The sequence below is a fragment of the Haliaeetus leucocephalus genome, unplaced genomic scaffold (genome assembly GCF_000737465.1).
Source record: "Haliaeetus leucocephalus isolate CR32 unplaced genomic scaffold, Haliaeetus_leucocephalus-4.0 Scaffold473, whole genome shotgun sequence".
Lineage (NCBI taxonomy): Eukaryota > Metazoa > Chordata > Aves > Accipitriformes > Accipitridae > Haliaeetus > Haliaeetus leucocephalus.
Genome location: NW_010972909.1, coordinates 1,139,890 through 1,166,172, shown reverse-complemented (window position 1 = coordinate 1,166,172; position 26,283 = coordinate 1,139,890). Strand labels below are relative to the sequence as shown.

At 37.9% G+C, this 26,283-nt stretch overlaps 1 protein-coding gene across 2 annotated transcripts in view; it reads right to left on the bottom strand.

The window, feature by feature from the left end:
* Nucleotides 1-26,283, bottom strand: part of ATXN10 (ataxin 10) — a 104,645-nt gene that overhangs the window by 17,335 nt on the left and 61,027 nt on the right. For both annotated transcript variants that reach the window (XM_010575284.1, XM_010575285.1), the window contains exon 10: nt 1,857-1,920. In XM_010575284.1, coding sequence (XP_010573586.1) covers nt 1,857-1,920 — 64 coding nt within the window. The remainder of the gene's footprint in view (nt 1-1,856; nt 1,921-26,283) is intronic.

Sequence of the window (26,283 nt, the reverse complement as noted above, 5' to 3'; positions counted from 1 at the left end):
AACTGCAAACTCCTTCTGCTTCCCTGCATGAGACATGCTGAGAATGCAGCAGATGAGGAACGTTAGAGGCAGGAAAGAAGCAGGGCAGCATTCACTTCATGTAGCACAAGAGCACCTGGAATAGCTCTAGGTCAAAATGATAAACCAAGTAGAAGCTGTGCTCCAAAAGCTGATGCAGCAAACTTTGTCACAGCAGGCCAAGTCCCCCCTCTGCCCAAGTGCTACTTACTTTTTCATATACCTGAATACTGTATGCTATGGATCAGTGGTGAAAGCTCATATTAAGAGGTGTCATTACATCTAGTTAGTCTTTAAAAACCAAGTAAGCAAAGTTTTATCCTCTGGTGAGGAGTTTATAGTGCAGCCATAAAACGTCAGCCTGTATGAAGAGGTGTAAGAAGTTCCACATTGCTCAAAATGAAGTAAAGGCTCCCATGGTATTTTGCTTTCATTTCATTCAAGATCGTAAATTACAACTCTAGCCTTTGAAGGCCTCAAACTTTATCCTCTTTTACTAACAGCTAAAATGAAGGATTAATCCTAGAAAGAAATTCTAAAAGTCGCTGCACAGCTGTGCTTTCCAGCAAAGGAGAAGTGACTTGGGATCAAAACTCCTTACCAGGTTTTCTCAGGGCTGCTCTTCTGCTTAGGAAAAGTAACTTTCCCTGCCCTTCCCACCACATCCAGCAGTGCCCCTCACCAGAATCAGACTGTGGAAGCACAACTCTGCTACTCGGTGCACTCTCAAGAGACACACAGTCAGGCCTCCAACTATAGGGATAGTGATGAATGTAAAAACCTTGCATATAAAGCAACAAAGTGAATAACTCAGAGGGTACTTAACACCCATCGCTCCTCCACCCAGCTTGTTAACATTTTGCTATCATCTGTCCCTATATGATTTCATCCTTTTAAGATATATGTAGATGATGTTCTACAGTACACAATTTTGAGAACATGTAACATTTTCACAACTTTTTTTTTTATGATACTTTTTAACAAGTGAGCTTTTTTTGACAAATTCATTTTAAAAAAATCCGTTTCATGTGTTCAGTATAAGAAAGCTCACATTACTCTAGACAGGAAAGGCATTTGATTTCCAGATGCACTTATCAGAAACTTACAAGGAGCTAGTGACTAGATGACAGAAAATAATAGCTCACCCACTGAACACACCAGCAAGATTACTATGCAGTTCATGAAGAGATGGATAAGTCTGCTTAACAACTGTTTATCTTCAATATGAAGTTATTTCCCTCTAATAGCAATCTATCTTGGAAAGTCTCTGCTCTTAAACTCTAGGAGAAAAAAAGTCCCAAATATGAAGCACAATGCCATTTATATTAAAATCTCCCCAGCATTTCAGTAATCTGCATCATTAATTCTCTCAATTATACACATTTTCATTACAGCTTGCTAGCCTTGTCTCTGTGCTTAGAATAAGTTCTCCAGTCAGATTTAATAAGCATATAGAATTGATGGGGTACTTATTTCAGTCTACTGAATAGACTGCAGTTGAAGCAAAAGCTCCTAGATCTGATACAATGACCAAACATAGTCTTAATTCAGATTTCTATCACAGTTAGCTCTCTGAATTAACATTTGTAAAACAGGAATATTTGTTATTTTAGGAAACAGAATATAACCACAGTTCAGCTTATTTAGAATCCAGTTCATGAAAGTATATTTATGAGTTTTCTCACTTCTAAACCAAGCACTTAAATACAACCTAGAAACTCATGAGGCCAGTTAGACTTAGGTACCAAGTGAAAGCAATGCTGGCATAAATACATTAAACCCCCCCACCTTTTCTTATGAGTCATGTTCAATAATTAGAATTCTTTTGTAAAGGATACAAGGATTGTTGTCATCAATGCTGCAGTTGTCCAGGATCAAGGGGATGCCATCTAACTTATAAACCTAAATATAAACAAAAGTTTAATTTAACAGATATCTCAACAGTACTAGTGATGTTTCATGCAAGAAATAAACAAAAACATAACAGGGATGTTTGTTTCACCAAAAATATTGAACATGTTAACACACTTGCAGAGTAAATCTGGTATTAACAGCAGTAAGTTTCACAAAATAGTAACACAAGCAGACATTAATTTCACATTCTTCCTTCATTTACCATGTGTTTGACTGAGGAATTTTCTATGTTGTGCTTCTCGCACTGAGCCAAGAACAGCTATTCTTATTGACAGCTCATGCTTGCTTCCAGAAGGAAGAACCATGAAGAACTACTGAGTGAAAAAAAAAAAGAAAAAAAAAGTTGAAAAATACATATACACATGCATACAAGTTAGCATGGAGCCACGTGTCTTCAGTACCTACGCAACCTTCAAAAGCAGTGTGTTGCCTGTATGTACCTAAGCACAAATTCTTTATATCAAGTATGAGCCGCTGACTTTTTAACTGTGATAAGGTGTTCATTATGTTATTAGCAAACCAGCAAAGATGAGATATGTCATTTTTTATTTTCTATATATACATACACATGTGAACTCATAAATTACACTAACACATTTGTGTGTGTGGATGAGTAATAACATGTAATCCTAATAGATTCATACATATACATCCACACTACCACGAACTCAGGACAAGCTGTATTGTTAACAATAAATATGTAGCATAATTGCCTTAAGAAAAGTATATCCCATAAGAAGTTTATCTAGACTTCTAAGGTACACTGTAACACCATACATCATCCTGCATATTTATAGCTTTAGAAAGTGTTACTTATTTAAATGAAAACCTGTTCTAAATTATCTGCAAAATTTCAACCTTGGAAATACCTTCTTAAGACATATAAGCATTGTTTTAAAAATTACAAAAGTAGTTTTAAAAAGACTTGAAAGCATGAGGATTACTTTTTATATTCTCATACCCTTATATTATTTATATTCTTTAAGCCACCTGGACACAGTCCTGGGCAACCTGATCTGCAGTTAAGCAGGGGTTGGACAAGAGGTTCCTCCAGAAGTGCTTTCCAACCTCAACCATTCTGATTCTGATAGCCAAACCGTTCTTGGCCAAATCTTAAATTCTTCAATTCCTTAAAATTTAATTTCAAACTGGCAGGCAAAGGAATTTCGACAGAACACCAATTTAGGTTATGGCTTGATGATGGGATTCTCTCTTCCACCTTTTTTGCCCCTAATAAGATGCGTTTTTATATACCACGTGAAACAACAAATGACAAAGTTTACACTGCAGGATTGACGAGCTTTCTGAAATGCAAGTTCTATGGTAAAAGAGGAAAGTTGGGTAGGAGGAGATTTAAATGCAAAATGCAAAACAGACTACCGATGAGTAAAGCTGAATTCAGAGACAAATCTGAGCACACCCCTCTTACAAGTTCCTTTTCAGATAATTTAATTGCAGAGTCTCAAGCTATAACATGAGAAAGTAACAGTAACAGAGACAGATATATAAACAGGCAAGGCTTGCATGTAAGAAAACTAAAGAGCATTGCTAGCTCTTAAGACCTAACTGGCACATCTGTGCTAACATGCATAACTATACCTACATGAAATACAGTTAATAACGCAAGTTTTAAAATATCCATTCTTTCCATAAAATTTTTGTGTTTTCTCCAAAGGTCATGCATTATGTATGAAGTCATACTTCAAAGCTTGAACAAACAGTGACCTTTCAGTAATACAGTACTTGCATGTGCTTGGGAAACATTTCTTCTTTGATTTTCACACTGTAGGCAAACTCTGATATGCCTCCAATGTCACCTTTTATTTTCCATCAGTGAAATGCTGAACTGTACAAATTAATCTAGATTAAGTGCTGTCAACTGAAATAAACCATGCAATCTGTCCCAGTTTGATTCAAATGAGACGTTTGGTTAACAGAGTAAGTATTTGGGGAAAGCAAAATCTTAATTAAAATCCACACATGCTTCAAAAAGTTACTGTGGGAAAATAATGAGATTCCTTTAAAGTGGGAACAGAAGCAGCAAACCACAGCCTTAGTGATACCTTAATGCAAAAACCAGTTGCTAACTACCACTGCCTTACACACCCACTGAGAGTCTCTTGAACATTGTACAATTAAATTGTACATATAATTTGACCGAGTTAGGCATAGCTTTTGTCACCATGACGCCAGCTCTAGTATGTCACCTGTGACTTACTACACAGTGAAAAAAAGCAAGGAAAAGAAACCTTACAATGTACCCACCCAAGACAAATCTATATATTTCTTAGAGTGATTCATGAGGTGAGGAGCTCTGATGCCTGAGCAACCACTACTAGAGAAGTTCCAGTCCATGCCAGCTGTTCCTGAACCACCAGTCATCCACTGAAACAGCGTTTTATGGTAACCTGAAATTCATGCCAATGTACTGTAATGATCTGGGTTGCAATGGGAGCCCGTTCAGCAATTGCTCTGCTACATGCAGAGCCATTCCTGCAATGAGAGTGCCACCGATAGTCAAAGGAAGGAATCACTGTCCCCCACCAGACTGTCCCACTTGCGTGCTGGGAGTCTCTCAAATCTTCTCACTCTCGTCTGCCTGTAATCTCCCACGCCAGCAGATTTTGTAAATATCGAGAAACCACCATCCTAAGTCTCAACCTCTCACACAGATTTATTGGAACTGTACTGCCCAATACAAAGAGATTAGCGAAATTTTGCAACTAATTATTGGCCTCAGAGTTTTCCCTTTGAAGAGAAATGTCTGTGAAATGCACAGTGCAGAGTAAGGCAGTGGACCTTTTGCAGGGATGTTCTGCAGGGCTTGGGAAAGGAGTCAATACTGCACAAGCCTCAAATCTCACTGTAAATAAGGTGCAAAAATATCCTGTGAAGAAACCATGTAGTGGCTGGTGGGAAACTGGCTGTAATCCATCCAGATTTTGGAAGAAATTACAGACAGAAACTAAGGAATAGGACAGTTCTGGTGTCTGTCTTATAAACATAATTGCTCACATCGGCCTGTGTTAGAACAGATGACTAAAGCTATTCTCCATTTACATTATTGACAACATAGCTGGCCAATAACATGGAACTGCACTGGACTGTAACAAAACCACAAGGTTATTTTATTCTTAAGAACTATAATACTTTATTCTGAACTACACTGCAACTACTAATAGGCTGAAACCTCAACCACATTTAAGTTAATTACAAAGGTTAATTAAGACACATTTAAAATTAAAAAAAAAATAAAATAAATACAGCTTTGCATTAGTGATCTCTAGTGCTTCAGTCAAACCAGCACCAAAAATTTTGCCCTAATGTTATTATGTCATTTTCCGAAATTGTTTTCTAAAAAGCAGAAAAACAGAACATCCAGCATTCAAAGGCAGGTATCCTGCCAGTTAAAAAAAGATACCTTTCACAACACAGCTTTATATTGCTGTCCTACTTGTTTTCTGCACTTGCCTTTGAAACATAATAAAGATCGGTATCATGCCAGTGAGAAATTTAAATATATTGCACTTAAAAGAAAATGCCTTCCCCGGTGACAAAGTGACTGCTAGTTTTTTTCCTCTTTCTCTGTACCTGGAAATTAATAATCAATTTCAATTACCTAAAGCAGACACGAAAGGGAAGCCCACTTAGGCAGAGGTGCTATATAAATATTAAACAAAAGCTTATGAAAGTGACCAGCCCAGACCATACATGCCCACTGCTCTCACAGCCAAGGAACAACAGAGTGTTTTATTCGGATGGTTTGGGACATGTCAGCCCTGAGAAAAAAGCTATGCTTTTCCTCTTGATACCTAATGAAAATATTCAGACCAAAATTAAAGCTTTTATATTATCTTACCACATTTACTGACCAATATATTAAATAAGGTCACTAGCATAATTAAGGGTATCTGCCTGAACAGAATTACTTCTGATAATCCTTCAGTATTTTCTTATGAAGTTCACAGAAGTAATTATCATTAACACCATCATTCACAGCAGAGCCCAGAAAAAGTATAAATTAACTGTAGACTATTTCTTGAATCTTTCCTCTAGTAGCAATGGAGCCAAGCTCAGGGGTAAGAATGCAAATTCTCCGAGCATGACAGTGCTTGTTGCTGAATTTATGTGCATCTAGTAAAATGCAACTACAATCTCCAGGCCCAGCAACTATACAGACAGTAAACAGAAAACCTCCAGCAAAAATAATCTCTTCATAGAATCATTAATACTTCAGGCATTAGAAACATTACCCAGTCAACTAAAAGAATACTATTATGCGAAAAGAGCATTTATGCCTTCAGATAGCAACTGCTTGAACATAAATTATCCTTCCACCAGAATGCAACCAATTTTCAGTCTTTAGTTGATGCAGAAGGCAGAATGAAAAATACGTTTGTTTCAGTCACAGAAATACTTCTATTTCTTAGAAGTTCCATTTGGTCTAACTATCGGTAAGCAAAAGGAAACGCGTTCTCACAAACAGAAGTAGACTACTAACAGTTTGAGTAATCCATGCTAACACTCACTCTTTTTACATGTTACTGGTAAGTACATTGACAAATAGAAAGACAAATTTCTAGTTTAAAAAGTGGTCGGGGGCGGGAAACCCATACTCTAGAAATGAGTCAAAAAATGGGAACAAGCAGGAACCATTTATATGGAAAAACTCCAGATGTGACATTCATTACAGATCACCAGTTTCCTACCAGAGAAAAAGTCTTGTCTCCAACAACGTTTAGCTCCAGATTATTAAGTTTCAATTCAGATCATGGAAAAGAAAAAAGGTTTCTGGGAGCAACAAAACTGGCAAACTTCACATTTTTATGGACTTGGCTCCTTCACTCTTTGCAATACTCTTCATTCTGTCACACAGCTAAAAGTGTTGAAAAAGATGCAAGTAGCAGCACATGGTTCGTAGGTACAGGTGTGCTGATCGGTTGTCAAATGTCAGCCTTAGTTTGCAGTGGATCAGGGATTAAACTGCCACTATCCAGCTTCCCCCCTCAGGACAACTACTTTGGGTTTCTCATTTACCTTTTTGCTGATTGTCATGAGGCGAAAAGTAGGAGTATAACGGTGTTTCTCATTCCCATATTTCTCTGACAAATTTGATTTAAACTGCGTAATGGATATAAAAGCTGGAGGAGGGCAACTAAGGGAGAAGGGGAAGAACAACACAGCTGGGATAGCACGACCACAGAAACCTGAGGAACGTATTAAGGTCGCAGAAAACAAACCTATTGACTATATTTTCTGTTTTCTCTTAGTGCCCTAGATTACTGAAATGATAACATTTCAACATACTTCTCTAGAGCTGAATCACCAAGATATTAACATCCACCTTACATGAAACAACAGCATCCTAAGCTGTATCAACAGGAGCATAGCCAGCAGATCAAGGGAAGCAATTACTCTCCTTGGTACTCATTAGACAGCAACCTACTCAAGGGGCTGAAGCTATGCCATGCAAAGAGGTTGAAGGAACTAGGGTTTTCTAGCCTAGAGAGAAGCTTTCAGGAGAAGCTGATGGCAGCCTTCCCGTACCTACAAAGAAGTTACTAAGAAGACAGAGCTGTTCTCTTGACTCAGGTTCACAGTGGTTTAAACAGAGACAATACGGTCATAAAAATGGAACTGAGAAGGTTCTGACTGGATACAAGGAAAATTTTTTTACTATGAGGATATGGAGCAGGTAGCCCACAGACACCGTGGGGTCTCCATCTTGGAGGTGTTCAAGACTTGTCTAGAAAAGCCCTGAGCAACCTGCTCTGAACGCAGCTTTGAGCAGGAGGTTGGACTACAGACCTCCTGAAACCCATTCCAGCCTGAATGACTGCGCGAGTCTAAGACTCTTCCACCTCTCTCCAACAAAAATGAAAGAGCTAAGACCATGGAAAGGAGCATAAGTCCATTTTTTTCCTCATATTAGTTCAAGACCAGATTCCTTCTACCCTAACATGCCCTTTTCTTGGTTATAAAGCTGGAAAAACTTGTCACAAACAATTTATCAGGGTATGTAACGAATAGAAACAGTTCTAGAAAAAAATATGATTCTTGCCCATTGGTGGAATAATCTTGCATATTCACTGACTTCACATGACAGAAAAATCTTAAAATAATTTGCATTTTGGATGCCAGACCGTTCATATAAATTTGTTCCTATAAACTCACATTAACTTTGAATTAAAAAGGATTCCTCAACTGTACAAAGACAACGTCACGTTTTCTAGAGTAAAAGGTAAGAATTTTGCACAAACCAATATACTGAAGAACTATCTGGGCTGACTGGGAAAAATATAAAGGAATAAAAGGTCTAAACCCCACAATTCATGGAAAAAAAAAAAAAAAGAGTGAGTGCATAAGCAACACGGTTAACCTATGGCAGAAGGTTGCTAGTGAACACAGAACCTTTAATCAGCTTCACGGAAAAAACTATGTTCTATTATCTACATCCAGGAGGATGAGAAGTAATGGGCCTAATGAACAGAATGCTCACATTACACATTCATAAAATATTTTTACCAATAATGGTCAGTCAAGCACTACAATACACTGAAACTCGAGTCTCAGACTGCTGGAGCAGTCTCCAATATTGCAAGTCTCCACGAATGACCTGACAATCTTAACCATGAGTCCTCTAACCAGATCTGCTCTGGACAGGTGAATGGTTATGGCCCTTTGAATCCCTTCTGTCTCTAAGTCTCCATGACTTTCTCAGATAGAAAATCATACTAGAATAAATCATGCAAAAGAAAAGTGATCCAATGGTGATTTGTTGCCAATCTTTGGTCATCATTAAAGATATGTTTATTCTTATTCTTCTGAATGTGCCACATGAGGACTACATAATGACTATGTAATGAGAAATATATCCTTCAGGTCCTGCCACCAAACAGGCTGACCAAGAGGAGTCAATTTTCCTCCAAGACCTGCTCAACAAGATAGGTAATTAGTAATTAGACATCTGGGCAGAATCCAGCATTCAATTTGAGTAACAGAGCAGCTTAGTAAGAGTAGGAATATATCAACTAGTTAGGTTCACAAGTTGGCTCCTCTGCAGCTACAATGGTACTGAAAAATGACTGAAAAATGTTATTTTTTTCATTTGTGAGTCTCAGTTTGGGGGTGGTTTTTTGTTTGTTTTTTCCAAGCAGCAGAAGTGAGAGGAGATACGCAGGAGATTCTACTTCAAAGGACAAAAGAACACTTTATTCCCTTAGTGCTAGTGGATTCCTAGGTCTACTGCAGACTACAGGCACTTTGGCTTAGAATAGAGGCAGCTGTGGCTTGTGGCAATCAAGTCTATTATTGGAGTTCACCACATCCTGCAGATCTACTGAAATACTTGTGGACAGAGGCTCCTTTCTCCAGGACATCACAGCAGACTTGCTTAGCTAGTTTGAAAGCTCCTTGCACCAACATGAATGACTTTGATCACTGAGAGAGATCTTTATGTCCACCTCAGTCAAGGTAGCATCCCCAGAATACTCTTCCACCTACTACACTGTTTAGGTAAGCATGTATTTAACATTTTAATGTTTGAAATTCAGAAATCACGGCAGCAAAACTTGTTCCTCCTGCTACATTAATTTAACATATATTCTCCCTCTTTCAGCATTATTCCCTGGAGAGACATGAGCTTTATTTCCACTCTCCCAAAAGAGGTGACCCTTGCCTCTTCCTGGGAGATAAAAAAAACAATTAAAAAAAATATCTTAGAATCTAAAAGTGGGATTCCTTTGTGATGTCCTAAAACTCTCCAAAGAGAACTGGTTTAGAAGATGATGGTTTTGGCCTTGCTGAAGGGGAAGGCAAGAGAACACGAAGGTACCAAGCACGCAGTCAGGATTGAGCCAAAACAAGCAGAAGCTAGAGTGTCCAGCTACTAGGAGAGGGTAACAAGCCATCTCAGTTGCTTAACAGTTTTTTCCACTAGTCTTTCCAAGAGCAAAACACAGGAGTTTCCAGCCATTGAGATGATAATATAAACACTTGAGAATTCAGAATAGGTTCCCGCAAGATACAGTAACTCAAGTGGTTCATTTGTTCTTTAAACAATTCAGCTTTCATCACTCACTTATTTACAGTTCCTGAAACAGAAGCCACTTTTCAGTAACAAACAGGTTCTGCTATAAGGAGCAGGTTCTTAGCTCCTTTTAGGTTTAGATCTGCTATTTAATATGGATAAAATAAAGTAAGGTCCAACACAAGACGCATTTCACTTGAAACACACAATATTTGCTAGCGTGGCCTTTGCCTGTCCTGGCAGCAGCAGTAAGAGAAAACAAATGGCGCTAAACATCATCCACCATTAAAGCCCTGTGCGTTGTATCAGTTGAGTATGTACAAATTTGCATCAGCAACATTGTCTATGTTTCTCTACTACTACGTTCTCTACTTGTAGTCACTCACTATCTTATTCTCAGTCCACTAAACCCAGTAATCAGACGGTCTTAGTTTGCTGATTTCAAATCATTGCTATAAAAGAGGTTCTCTTAATTTTGTTCTTTCATCAGAACAAAAAAAGTTAAAGGAAATTAAGTGTAAGAATTAGCTATGTGACTAGAACTGGGCTAAGGACACGACTCATACAAGATAATCAAAATTTCAAAATTGTATTTTGTTCCAAAGCAGAGTGAAAACTGAAGACTTCAAATTACTCCAAAGTTCTGAAAAAATACAGGGATAAAGGTTGGGTAAGTCACATGATTAATTTCAGCTGTTTTAATCACCATTGCAATAGGAAGCTCCTAGTCATTCTGGCAAGCTGCCACTGTTTTGGTGGCTACAGTATTTTTGTCTTCCATGTCAAGATTAGAGCATTTTAGGCATCTCTCAATTAAAATGAGGGACTTTTTGTTGGTTGAGTTTTTTTGGGGTTGTGTGTTTTGGTTTGGTTTTTTTTTTTCCTTTTCAGTTTCACATTTATTTTATTATGTTGGAATAGCTTTTCTTCTGGAACCAAATTTCAGGCATACCATAAAATACCCCAATTTTGAAAATCACTGACATTGACAGAAAAGCAGGTTACCACAGAACGTTTCTGTTGTAGATTTCCTCATTACCTTTCTACACACAATCACACAGTCTTCTAGCCAAAAATCAGCACAACAGTCTTGTGACTTTCTATTAATCTCTTCACTCTATTACTCATGCCACCTTTGGTACTTAATTCATTTCTCCCCGCAACAGCCTGCACACCTGCTTTGCTGCTACCTTCTCTCAACATTCCAACTGCTCCTTAAAACCTAGTTCAGCTGAAACATCCCTGAAAACCGCCAGCTGCTTACAACTTGGAGTGAGTGGGAATAGAAAAGGAGGAAAAGCAATTCAAATTCATACCCTCTTTTGATGAATACACACCCTCACTGAGGCCACATGTGTCATCGCTCTCCCACATTACCATTGTATTCCAAAATTGCTTCCACTCCCAACACCAAGGATTGCAACTCTTCCTTGGAAACTTCCAAATTCAGCAAGCAAAAATAAATGCCAATCAGATGTTCTGTGCCCCAGTGATGACTTTTGTTGTGTCCAGCATTACTTAGCATTCTCCTTTTATTTCACTTTGAACCAAGGGTTTGAAAAAATTCAACATCAGACATATAAATTCACCTGTGGCAAAGACAGCAACACGCAATACTCAAGTGATGAAAATAACGTATGAGAAAAGATCTAGGATGGTTTCAAAACATACAATGATTTGTGCTGGCGATTGCTGCACTTCATGGTAAAATTCTGCAGCTAAATACAACAGTGTGCCACATGGAATTGCAGCATTTGGAGTGCACTGACAGACTCAAGACTAAAAACAAAGTACCACAACCACCCAAGTGGTGGCAGCTTCCCATAATTCCCCAGAGTTTCCTATTGCAATTATGAAGTGACTTTAGTAGTGATAAATTTTTTTAAGGAACCGTAAAGAATAAGTTATTGAGTATATTTATATCACCTCAAACTTCACAGCCAAGGGTGGGGTGGAAGGAAAGAAAAAAAGGAGAAAGCTAGTAGGCTAGAAGATTGGAAACAGCACACAGGCATTATTAATGGCATTCACTATTCTCTGTTTCCACATTCCCTTGTACGCAGAGCTTTTATGCAAGATTTTAGTGACGGGTCAAAGAACAAACCATTAATTTTCTAGTATGTGTGTAAAGGACGTGCACTCTATTACATGTTAAGTATAAAACTATCCTTGACGATAACTAAATTTTTCACTAGGTTAAAGCATAGTAAAATAAAGCAAGTGTTTCAGGAAAGGATTGTAAAATGCCCTTCTAGAACTCTGCAGAAATTATAAATGGTAGACTGCAGGACCCTGCTGACTACTTAAAGCCAGAAGACTGTTTAACGGTGTTTGCTGCTTCTGTTTTAAATCAGGCCAGTCAGGGAAGCCCTCAGAAGTCTGCAGCCAGCCATACAACTCCATCGCTTAATACCGCAGTAAATAATACTTCTCACTGAGCAATGCCAATTTCACGCTCCATTTTATATGAAATGTTACATCTTCCAAGAAACGTATAAAAAACAGAACTACAGTCCTTTTGAAAGAAAAAACAACCCCCAAATCTTGCAATTAACATAACTGCTTTGTTTCAGGACTAACAGATGTGGTCTCAATTTAGCACAGAGCAATATGTACAGCCTACTGGGGATGGTTTCAAAGGAGGCTAATGCAGGTGCAAATCAAGTCTCGAGTTGGGAGGAAAGAAGCTTTAGACATGTTCTGCTGAGACTGATTAATTTCTTCTTCCCAATAACTTTTTCCTTTATTATACCTTTGAGTCACAGTATTCTTCATCCGAAATAGAACAGGTGGCACGTCATTTCAAATACAAACCAAAGCAAGTATGCTTTCTTTAATTTTTCAAAATTAATTTGCTTCCTTTTCATTTTATAATCCTGTAGAAAATATCAATCCTGGTCTAAGTACTTCCCTGTAAAACCTCCAAGTAATTTTGTAACGAAATTCAGTACAATTTTTATTTATTCAATGCTCAGTACACAAACAAATCCCAACAACTTTCACTGGAATATTCAGGAAAGGTTAAGAGAAGGTTGAAGTGTTCAGCTTAACTTTGTAGCGAGGACTGGGTCCTGTTCTAAACATGATCAAACATCAAGATCCTTTCAATCCTCTTTCACAAGCTCTGTGTACTTAGCTATCAGTTTCTGCCTATATTACCTAGAAGAACAGCGATTAAAACCTACCACATTTACTTCATATGTAGCAACAACAGACTGACTGACAGGTGCTGGGGTTCACATATTTAAGTTTCTTATGCCTCTTTTTGGTATTGTGCTTTTGTAGAAAGAATCTACTGCAAACTAAACCAAATTGTTTGTAAGCAGTGTCAAAAATAAGACAGTACCATAAATTGATTATAAAATGAACAGAATAAATTTTGGTTCAGTTTAGCATTGTTTATAAGTCAGATAAAATTTATTTCTTCATGACTGAAATAATGCCACAAACTACTTGAGCAGCATTTTTACTGAGACAACTATAGTCGCATATTTTATGAATAAACACCCCTCCTGGTTAAGAACTTCCCCTGAAGAAGATACTTTCTTGAAAACAGAGTATCCCAGGCAGATTAAATGATTTCTCACATGCTGAAACCAAACATTAAAAGACAGAAGACTTTCAGTGACATATTTAAAAGATTTCATAGTATTAATGCAACGGAAGCTGGGCATGAGAGAAACGCTTTACAACGGAAAAAAGTGCTCAAAAACATCAAGATAGTCTTTATTCAAGTTAAGAATCAGTAACGTGATGTATCCATTCTTCTCACTCTATGGCGCCCTGTGAAAAACGATGACTATTTCGACAAATGTTATTTTATAAATTTGATTTTTTTTTAATCAAAATTGATTTCTCATCAGATGCGTCTTACATAAACAAGTCATGTAATGAGAAGTAGAGATGTACTAATGAATGTGTTTTGAACTGCCAACCTATTATGGAGTAGCTAGCAGCACTGTATGCTAATATGAAACTTGGAAAATCTCAATGCCTGGGAACATTACAAACCAGCTTTTTCTGTGGTTTAAAGAGAAAAATATTAACCTAAGGTTTGTAAACCAGTATAGTTGCATTGAAGTGTTATTCTTTATCAGCTTAACTAAATAAGTAGGGGAAATCCCTCTGCACGCATATTATTCAAACATTTAATGTTTCTCACTCTGCAGAACAAAAAGAGTTTAACTTTGGTTTGGGGTCTTTTTTACAGCTTTTATACAAACAGAACCAAATCCTCAATAATTCCAGGATTTTGCTAGTAATGGTGTTTCATTTTTAACTGAAAAAGAAATCCGAATGTTGATCTTTTAATGTAATGAGTGTTCATCATTCTTGATACCTGCAATCTCTTTTGCTAATATAACTGCAGTTAAAAATAACTGCTAGAGAGCTTTCCCACTGACAATCATTACGAAGTGTGATTCTGGCAGCATAAAGTTTTCATAACTTTTCCATTATAGTTTTGGAAAGTCCCAAATTGCCAAACCACAAATGGATTCAAAGTAAGCCAAATTATACTCTAGGTTACACTGGTGTAATGCCCCTTCCAGCAGTTATCTACAAACATACCAATATGTAAGAGCAGGATAAACCCTTGCACCTTACTCTACACCCCCATGACAGCTGAGGAAATCAGTTATCAAATGACATGGTCCACTTGCTTCATAACTCAGCTCAACTGCATTCTGAAATGCCACTGCCGACTCCAAATACCTATCCCCCAGAGCACCCTTTGACAAACAGATAAAAGCAATGCCTAACAAACCTCTCCTGCAGGTTTGAGAGCTATCTGTGTTTTGAAAACTATTTTCAAGGAAAACAAACTGCTGAAAAGGTTAGGAGCTAGAGAATGCCATGAGGTTAATACAGGGGCAGGGCATAACAGCTTCAAAACCATGTGCTGCAATTCAAGAGATCTACAAATGAACTAGCAATGAGTTGCCCGAGGTTTACCTACACAGAACGTCTTGAGGTGGGGTCTCCATAGCCCAAGCCAATGGGACCCAAAGTCTAATTCCTCTTACCGTGGTCAAAACAAGTACCAGAATCATTACAGGAGATGCAGAATGTAGGGTGGAAGGAAGGAAAAGAATCATCAGCCTCATCTTAGGTGAACAATACACTAGTGAAGTCTGAAGGCTGCAACAAACTTGGAACATTCCACCTCATTTCAGCAGAGCTTCTAATTGCACTAGTAAGAAATGCAGAGCCAGGATGCCAGGCTTCAGCACTGGCTTGCGGTTGCCGTTTCTTCCTGTTCTTTTCGGATGGTCCCTGAGGGACTGTTCGCTCATGGCAACTCACACTCCTCTGGACAACGTTCAGGAATGGTTGGGTATATAGTGTAGGCTATGGGCTCTTCCCAAGGAGAGGTATGGGAAAGGCAGTTCTGTGATTTGATTTTGGTGGGGGAAGACTAAGTTGGAGGAAGAGAAGCCCATAAAGGAGAATGCTGCCATGTGGATGTGAGCCGTGCCAAACTGTGCAACTTGCCCTCAAGGCTAGAAGTGGTCCCTAACATATTTTACTTGCTGTACCCATTAGGGACTAGCCCAGTCCTCATGTGACATTGACTATGTTTCTTTGCTGACAATCCAGTCTTACAGAAAGTTGAGCAATTATTCCCTACGTTTACCTGAAATTCTAAGAATACACATTTTCTTTTAATGATTCACCAAGCATAACCTTTGCACAGGATCAGATTCTCTTATTAAGATAAATTTAGCCACCTTGTTGAGATTAAGATCAACTTTACATTTAGAAAACATAGGAATCCTGATGTTGTGATTTATATGTCTATAAAAGCCATATATTTAGTATGCATGATACACAATAACTCAGGTATGCATGCTGTAGCACTAAATTTCATGCTGAAAGCTTGCTAAAGCCTCAGGCTATTGAGCGAGATGATACATGAAGCTGTTCATAAGGAGATTGCAAACTAGCTTCTTAATTTACCTCTAAATTACAACTACCAGAGGTTTTTTTGAGTATTTGTGTCTCTAAATGTCTTGCCGTCTGGTAATAACAGCTGCAGGTACTATGAAAGTAAAATTCCCAGCTCCTAGCTGAACTCACATATCCATGAGGAACAGAATTCTAAGTCTTTAAATTTGTAAAGGTGTTGTTTAAATTGTTTTAAAAATTCCATAATAAATGCATCCTTTCATATGGCCAATTTACATGAAACTATTATTGTGCAAAACAAGGTGTGTGTATATATATCCTCAGGCACTAAGCCAATTGTTTATTAAATTTTAAATGTTCTGTTTAGCTTTATTCATATTGTTATTTCCTTTCTTGCAACAGATCATTAATTTGATTACAGGTCTGTACCTATAAAGTCAAGACTGCAGGTTCTAACTGAAAACTAGAAGAGTTCTTGTTTCAAGATACTGTTTCATTACTCTACATTAAGTATACATATATACACCATGTTATTAAAACTTCATTAAAGGAAACCTACACATGCACAGCAACTCTTCCTAGCAAGTCCATTAGGGAAAAAAAGATCTCATATGAACAGAGCTGGAGGGTACATTTCAGTAGCTGAAATTTGTACCAAAATAAATGCAATCATAAAATTAGAAACATTTTTTAAAAATTCTTAAGATCTACAAGTCACTATGGTTTGTTTTGGTTTTTTTAAAGAACAAAGAAAACCTCTATAGGAGTTTATTAATAAACGCTGTTTTCTTTGAAGTTGATTTTCAAAGGGACAGGTCGACACTTTTATAGAGAAGCCTGCAGGAGCAAGTTGACAGTAATGGTGGGTCAGAAGGTGAGAGGAGAAAAAGCATTGAATCAGAACCTCAATCAGCTGCCACCAGTTGATCTATTGTAGGGGCATTAAAAGTTACTTTTAAAATCAAGAAAGCATTGTTAAGCTGTTTTTTCCTCAGCAGCTACAAGTTCTAAAAGCACCTTCAAAAAATGCATTAAATGATGAGGTGCTCACGAAACTCTATGACTCAAGAGCTGGAATTAAAAGGCGACACTCCCAACCACCAAATACTCCAACTGGATCGCAAGTTCCAGAAGAACTGGCAGTAGTGAATGCCCTCTCAAATTGCATCAGCTTCTCATGACCGGAGCTGTGGGGAACAGGCAGAGCTGAAACAACTAAATAGACCTGGTTGGAAAAAATCAAGGTAGTGATGTCTGAGTTCAAGGTAACATTTGTCAGATGCAAGTTCAAGGGAACTTAGCAGTTTATTATTAATTTTCACTGGACTGTTTCCATTTTTGTTGCAGGCAAAACACTGCATTTTTTTAATATTTTTTTTTCCTACAATATGAACAATTGCCTGTAATAACACCCTTCAATATTTCGAAAGCCAAATGCACAACATTAACTTTGCTGGACTAAAGGGTGAAAGGATTTTTAGAAAAGTTGGAAATTGTCCTACAGAAAATTGCAAGCCCTGAACAGCTCCATGGGTAACACCCCTCCTTTTTCTAAAAAGACAGCTAAAAATCGATTTGGAGGTAAATGTTGCTGTTTACTCTTACTAAAACTCAATAGAAATGTCACCAACTTCAACATGAATTCACTGAACTCCCTAATTGTGCTCTAGAACAGTAATTTCTAGACCAAAATCTAAATTCTTCTTATTCTGTCATAGGTAAGATTAATGCAAACCAAAGCAGACTGTGATGCCAAAACACACACACAAAAAAGCAAGCAACTCAATACTTAGTTTATGAAGGATGCAAAAACTTATTTTTCTCAAGATGAAGCTAATCCTCATGTTAAGTCCAGTTTCAATGTTTCACTTGAAATATCAGTCAGATTATAACTTAAAAATATTAAAGCAACCTGAAATATTGCACATACCACCTCAAAATTATTAGACTGAAATGAAGCACACTGGGTATTCTTACTTTAGAGGCAGTCAACTATCTAAAATTTTTTGTTACTCTTAAAAGCAGCAAAATTATATTTTTTAAGTTAGACAAGCAGAATGAATCTCAAACTCAAATTAAAATACTGCAACAGTCCATTCATACTGCAAATACCCCTTACACTGGGTGTTCTGTTCCTCAGGAAACAGTCATCAGGGGAATATGATTTCCATGGTTTGTATCATATCTAAATTGCACAGTGGGATACACACATTGTTCGAGACTCGCACTTTTTTGGCACTTGTAGTTTTCAAACTGCTAGCTTACAAAGTAAGATTTTTTCACCCTCTGTAAATTCATGTAATTTATGTTAGTATGAAATTTTTCATGTTTTGAAGTATCACTGTTGTTTTTCTCTTTTCCTTCTCAGTTCATTAAGATTGCTCCATAGCTCATTTTTTAACAAAGTTCATTGAGAGATGCCAAAAGACAATATCTTGCCACGAATGAGAAAAAGATCTAACAAGGTACATAGAACTTATTCTGTTATTATTTTTTTTTTAATTAAACAATACAACTTTTTTCCCAGGAATGGAACAAAAGTTATGATTCTTACTCAAGAGACTAGTCTCATATTTGAAAATCTCTTTCATAGTATATATGAGTAATACAATCTAAACACTGCTTGTGGGAAGACTAGTAAATCAAAGATGTACAATGCAATTAGTTTCAACGAAAAATAACACCCTTCTGTATTTTTTCCAAAGAAGCCCCCCCACAGTAGTATATGGAGACAACTGATCAGTTTGTATGTGTGTGTATACGTATGTATGTATGTATATAGAATCATAAAATAGTTTGGGTTGGAAGGGACCTTAAAGATCATCCAGTTCCAACCCCCCTGCCATGGGCAGGGACATCTTCCACCAGACCAGGTTGCTCAAGCCCCATCCAGCCTGGCCTTGAACACTGCCAGGGATGGGGCATCCACAGCCTCTCTGGGCAACTTGTTCTAGTGTCTCACTACCCTCACGGTAAATAAATTTCTTCCTTACATCCAATGTAAACCCACCATCTTTCAGTTTAAAACCATTACCCCTCATCCTTTCACTACAGGCCCTCGTAAAAAGTCTCTCTCCATCTTTCTTATAAGTCCCCTTTAAGCATCGAAAGGCCACAAGAAGGTCTCCCCAGAGCCTCTCTCAGCCTGTCCTCACAGGAAAGGTGTTCTAGGCCTCCAACCATTTTTGTGGCCCTCCTCTGGACCTGCTCAAACAGGTCCATGTCCTTCTTGTGCTGGTGGCCCCACAGCTGGATGCAATACTCCAGCTGGGGTCTCATGAGAGCAGAGTAGAGAAGAATCATCACCTCCATCGACCTGCTCACCACACTCCTTTTTTATGTATATATTTATATGCATGAATATATTTATATACACACAGAGGCACCTACATATATAAAATATACACATACACACATGCATATATATATATAAAAAAATTATACAGACTACAGATAGTAAACCAGAAAATAGCTGATTTCTATTGAGTATCAATTTCCCTATTCCCTATAGTTATGGAAAATATTCCATTTCATAAATGAGAACAATGAACAATAAGACAAGAATACCATCTTGAAAGAAAGGCTATATTTGCAATTTCAGAAACAATTTGTTACAAATGTGTGGATTAGTGCTCAAAGTACATGCAAAACAAACTGTACCTCCTCAGATCACTAAACTTTTACACCTACAGGACATTTATGATAACCCACCAGAATGATTACATATTAGTTATTATATTGAACTTCAATCTTGCTTTATCTTGCAAAGATGACTTTGGTCAAATCCATCCCTTATTTGTGTATCAAAACTGCCAAGAGCTTCTATACCTATTTTAGCCATTTGAAACCTGCACACAGACATCTGTTTTCTCTCAGTCCTTAATCAGTGGCAAAGTGCATTTCAGAATTTCAGACTGTGAGGATGCATGTGAAAATTTATTAAGTCAAGTCCTGGAGACGAGGATTGTTGGGGCATACGATGTTTGTATTATCGCTTTCCTTTTCCAAGAAGATACAACCCCACTAGAGTCCAGAGGAGCCTGTATCAGTGTCTGGAAGGTGGATAAACAGATGTGCAATGCTGCTGTCTGTTCAGTTACTCTCTCTCAAGCTAAACCCATGGGGATCCTCCACCTGAATATACACCGATTATTAGCAAGCACTTAATCTTACCCTACTAAGGGATAACCTGACAAGCAAGAAGAAAAATCAGACTGGAGGCACAGGTTTCTTCTTTCCTCAAAGAAGAGCTTCGCGTCAGGATATGTGATGCAAGTGACCAGTCCTGTGGCATTTTCTGGTGGAAATGCTTGGAGGGAGGATGGAAGGAATCTTGCTAGCAGACTCTAATCAACTAAAGCTTGATACATACAATCAAGCCATCATCTTGGCTTTTGCAAATTTAGCTCATTCTGCATTTCACAAACAGCAGAGGATTAATTCAAAATCTTGGTGCTCTGACTTTCAGCACAGAGATCACTTGACATAGTTGACTTCGATGTTGCTCCCACTGCTACAGCATCTAAATATAGGCAGTGCTCCATTCAAGGAACTTAAACTAAACCCCAATTGTTTCTCCAGTGTCTTTACTAGATCTTTGGTCAATGTCCCTTTGAAATCCTTCCAGCAAACTACTTCTGCCATAACAATCTGAACATGTCTGATTGACTGCAATTATGACATATGAACTTGGAGACATGCAGTTCTAAACATTTAAATGCTCACTAATGAGGCAATTTTTATCTTTGCCACTTCTTTATGTAAATACTGAGCTTTTTTGAGTAAAGAATAGAAATTTTTCAAAAAGCACAGTTGATGTGAATCACCAAAATAAAGATATCAATAGACTGTAAAAGGAATATTAACTCTGTTCTCCCTCAAAACACAGACAGAAGATCCTCACTATTTATGAAGTCCTTAAACAATGTGAGAACTGAGACATTTTTCTAAAATCTCCTTAAAGATTACAAGAAGTTCTCTTTTCACCTGTTCTACCACTGCATAGATAAAAGAAGGCATGAAAACTAGCTAGGTTTCTTCCAATCACTGGCTGTTGATAACAAGTAGATTGTCTAATCTACAGTTAATAAAAGGATGCAGAAGTGATCACCACTTGTTTTTGTATTATTGCAGCCCTCTAATAATATCAGGGCTCTTCAAAGAGCCCTGCATTTCAAGTAGAAAAGATAACGGGATGGAATCCTGCAAATAAAAGCTAAACAGGCAGAACCTTTGCCTACATGGACATGTGTATTGTCATTCCTTCCCCCTGCCCCACTCTGCTTCTGCAGCCTTTAAGAATTAGACTATTCAAGTACTTTGGTTCCCTTTGGGCATCACCAAACTTCACTTAAGCATTTCCATGCTGAACAGCAAGGAGCAGAATACTGCAGGTCTACAATTTAGAACAAACAGCATCACCCAATGGCAGAAATTCAAAACTGCAGATGACAGTCACTGCACTTTCTCTTCCCAAAGATACAAAATCAGGAGAAAGAGAAAAAAAACCGTAAAAAACCCAAATGCTTGGTCTCTATCTGAAGACTAGGTGCTCTGATATGGTCTCACATGCTTCAACCGTTTTAGCAAATAATTTTCAGGGCTGGTAACAGAAATTATACTGGCTCAAAGCATGCAGGCAATGAGAACTGAAGGCTCACTGCTGCTTTTTTGATAAGGCAAAGCCAGGCTGAAGCCTGCAAGACATTACCCCCTTCCTGCAATACAGGATACAGTATGTCTTCTGAGACTTTCTTTTTTAATATTAAATTAGCCACATCAGAAGGTGGTTATTTTAGTAACGGTTTTCCTAACATTGAGTACCCCAAACAAATTGAGTTCTTCCGCACCCAGTAAACTAGCAAGAAACATTTTCTGTTGATATGGTGCTCCTCACTTAACTGAGAATGATATTTTGAACAACAACAACAAAATCTCTGAATATCTCAGAATATTTTGCAAGCTACTAGAACTTCAACATCCCATGTCTTACTAAAGCATCTGAATCCAAGCTGGAGAAAGGAAAAAAAGTTGTCACGACTCCCAGACTCCTTTTTCTAGAAGCTAGCCCACATCACCTCCCATCTTTATAGGCCTCAGAATATACACCCGGTAAAAGCAATGATGACGACGATCAAGATCACTGAGGAAAGCAAAGACATTTTCTAATTTCAGTGGACTTCAAGCCAGGGCATTTGCCCAACAGATGCTGAAGCTGTTCTTGAAGAGAGAAAACTCCCGCAAAGCCCAGGAGAACACTCCTCTGTTTTACAAAGGAGGTAACACACCAAGAACCATCTGTAATATCTACAGCACAGCATAGCCCCTCATATGGTTCACGCTGGTGTTTACAGAAATTACTCCAAGCAGCGAGGACTGCCACACAATACACCTTTCACGTAAGTACTACATCAGGCCATTCAGCAAACCGACAGGTCTAAAAAGCCTGCAACAGGTGAAACACTCTCTGGTGAACACCAAGTTTAATTCACGTCTGCCACGTGTGTAACTACTATTCAGTCCATCAGACCAGGAAAGGAGTTGCAGGAACCTTTGAGAATTCTTCCACATAAAGGTCAATACCTTATTTTCAGATTTCAGACTGGCTTAAAATGAGTATTTTTACAAGAGCTGCTCATCTTAGACACATGAAATATCAATGCTATAGATGGAGTTTCAACACTTACTCTTAAGTGTTTACTGTGAGTTTGAAAAAGGTCTGGAAATGGCTGTTTGACAACGGCGTGCTGAGCTTTCCTTTAAAAAGGGCTAAAGTCCTATGCTGTGCTGCAATGGTAATAGGGTTCAACACCAAATAGGGTTCAAAAAACTGTTCAGAGTCAAGAAGAGGCCAACAAGCCTATAAGCTGGTACTGACTGTTTGGAAATGTATGCAGAGCCAGATTGTTTTAATTTTGAACGTTAGAAGACATCTAGTGTTCTTACTCTTTTTTATCTTCTCTCTCCGCTATAAATCAAATCAATTAATTTAATTTCTAGAGCTATCCAACATCTTAATTTAAAACACTATTAACTTCACAAGACTAATCCTCCTCCCACAATCTTTCTTTTACTCCAAAATGCCCAAGTCCTGTTCTTGCTTTTGGCAAATGTATGTTGCACAAAATCTTTCTACAGACATTTTCACATTGGCCTCTGCCAATGTAGTTTACATTTATGTACATTCAAGGTTTGGTCAAAGTCTCAGCCTGTGATTCATGAGAACATAATAATATACCGATTGATCTTTATACTCCTTTATCTGTTAGATGGTAATTATGGTAATCCTCCATGTGAAGCAGGCCAATAATATACTAGAAGGGAAGTATAGTACTGTGCATATGTCACCCTTCACCTAATCATTGAGGATATCCAGACAATCAATATGTAAAGATGTCTCTATGTAGTATGCAATTTAAATATCAAATGGAAACAGTTTAAAATACAACCTAAAGAAAAACAAAAAATTAGTTTATTGCACTACTAAAATTGCCTTTAATATGAAACTTTGACTGTACCTAAGTGCATCTACATTCCTTGTAAGAGGAAACTTTCTATGCATTATACGATCAAGGCTTCAAGTGAAATCGGTCAAACTGGACAAGTCACAAGAAATGACTGGATCAGCTGTATCAATTGCCAGAAATTGGTGGGGCGGAAGGGGGAATAGGAGCAGGACAAGAGGGAACATCAACTTGTTGCCTATAAAGGAGCATATGGTTTTTTATTATTCTCTAACTGCAAATGAATCACATTGTTATAAAAATCATTCAGTGCCTTACAAACTATACTGCATCAGGCATACATCTCTGACCTCTGGGCAAAAAAACCCTCCACACCAACCCTTTATTACTCACATTGTCCCACCACTTAGACATCTCATGATTTTTTTTGTTTAACACTCTCTAGCACTTTGATGAAAATCTTGGCACTTCATTAAGTATTCACGACTGCAGCAAAGCTGAAGACTAACATAAAATCCATATGGGACCAAGACTAGAGACAAGTTACCTTATATGTCGCAACAGATACTTTCAAAGACACTCTCGAACCACAGACACTTTTCTGCTTTGGGTATCTCTATACTAGCTAGGTATAGATCTCATTTCCACAGCAAAACCTAGGCTTTTAAAGCACTTCTGTGAGAAAGTCCATTCTAAGCTTTACTGCTGACTTTTACAGGGCTAGACCTAGACAAAAGTTACCAATTAAAGGGCTCAGTCCTGCAACACCCTGAATATTTTGTCCTTATCTAGCAAAGCATTAAAACATACAGATAGCTACAACATTAGAATAGCCCCATCCAACAGTGGAACCACGCAGAACTTTACAGTTAGGTGTGCAGGAGCTCACCACTTCAGAGCATCCATATCCAAAAGGCTCCTCCTTTTTTGCTCAACTCTAAACCAAGAATCTCTTCCATTTTAGGCTTATGCTTAACATTAGGAAAATATAATAATCACAATTATGTAGGTTTCTAATGAAGTAATCAAAGTGGTTTATTCCTCTCCTCCCTCTCGCAACAGCATACACAGATAAATGTGGGACGCTCTTCACTGCAAGTAACTCCAGATCCTGCCATGCCGGGAAAAATGTAATTACATTAAAAAGTTAAACTAATCTTGAAGAAAAAGGACAGATAAACTCATGCAGTCTTTCTGAAAACTTTAGGTGAGAAAGAGCCAGTTGTTAAACAAAACAAAGTAATTGCCTTTAGTTGGAAATCTTCTATTTTGTAATCACTACAGCAAGAAGATTAAGTTAAGCAGCTGAATGGTGACAGTTTGATCTATGGACGCGGGCACCTTTTTCTAACTGTATTCTAACTGGACTCATTGCACACCCTGCCCCAGTGAAAAAAAGAATGGAAAACTGAATTCCAAACAAGTCAAATCTTGTTCATACTTTCAGGCAGAACAGTCTTCAAATTAGAGAGCTAGTCTCATATAAAACAATTTGGCTTAGATGTATATAAAAAAAATAATCCAAGTTACATTAAACAGTATCCAGATGTTTTACTTGCTACTTTTATTAAAACTGATTTTAACTGTAGAAGCTTCCCCCCCTCACCCGCCGTTTCTCCCAGAAGACTTCCTTTCTCAACTCTGCATTGACAAAACCCAATATATTTGCATTAGAGGAAGCAGTGCTGCCATCTCAAATAAAAAAAGGTGTGTGACAAAGTTTCCCTCATAAATTGTTCACTGCATTAGAGTGATTCCATTTAGGTAAGAAGATGCCAGGTGCCAATACTAAAAAGACAGCTCGGTATTTAAAATTTTTGCCCCTACATAAACAACAGAACCACTTTACCAATGAAACACACATATTCCAGGATTAACATCCTATCATTGGGTCCATCAGCATCCCCAGTATCTAAAATGTTCTTGGCAAATGGTATGGATTGCTGAGGGGATCAGTTTTGCTTTTGCTGATAAAGAGACACCTCAAAAATATACTTGTGTGTATTCACTGTTCTGCAGGGGATAGAGATGTCTCAGCGTGTATCAGACTGTCCCAGCATACTAACTGTATTGCTAGACAAAGAAAGCAGGTAGCAATAAACTACCTATCAGCAAGAGTCAAAGACAGCGAAGCCAACGCAACCAGATTACAGCACCAAACCCAAGCTCTTTGTTTTTACCAAGTTAGGCTTAACTTGGCATTCAGAAATGTCGCAATTTTTCCCTTCGGGATCCCTCTCAAAAGGCAACAGTACAGCATGATCTCAGCACGCCAACGTTCTGCCAGCTGGCTGGTCCCCCGTTGCAAGGAATGCAGCTCATGTCTTGCCATCTAGCTTGTTCCAGACAACGCTACATCCTTTGGTAATAGTTTTCACAGGACAGAACCTCCAGGCAATTCAGATTCCCCGTCTGATCTCAGAGGTAATAGTGAACTGAAGTGAATAGTGAATAAAGATTGCAATTAAATTTTGTCAAGCTTTCTACTTCCTTTCAATTCCCTATTTACTAACTCCAGCAAGGTTATGTGATTTCCTCTCTTTACAATAGAGGAAGGGAAACAATGCAGAATAAGGTCGACATTATTCCGTTGCTTATTCAAGTACTGATGACACTTGTAATTAAATCAAGTATTTTAAACAAGTCATACTGCATAAACACCTCACAACATAAACAACAGTTTTAGGGAAAGGTAATAAGGTTGTGCAGAGCACTGCTATCTGTCACAATAAGGCAGAGATTAGTCATCTCACCTTCCAGTACATATTCTGGCAGCTGAACAAAGAAATAGGGATGCAGATTAATTGATATGACTTATTTTGTATTTGTTTCATTTCTACAGTAAAGAATTATGTCCTCTATACCTCATTCATTAGGTTTCTTTCATAAGTTTTATTCTTTATTAAAATAGTTCTACTACACTAAACCAGCAGAAAGAGCTGCACTGAATCT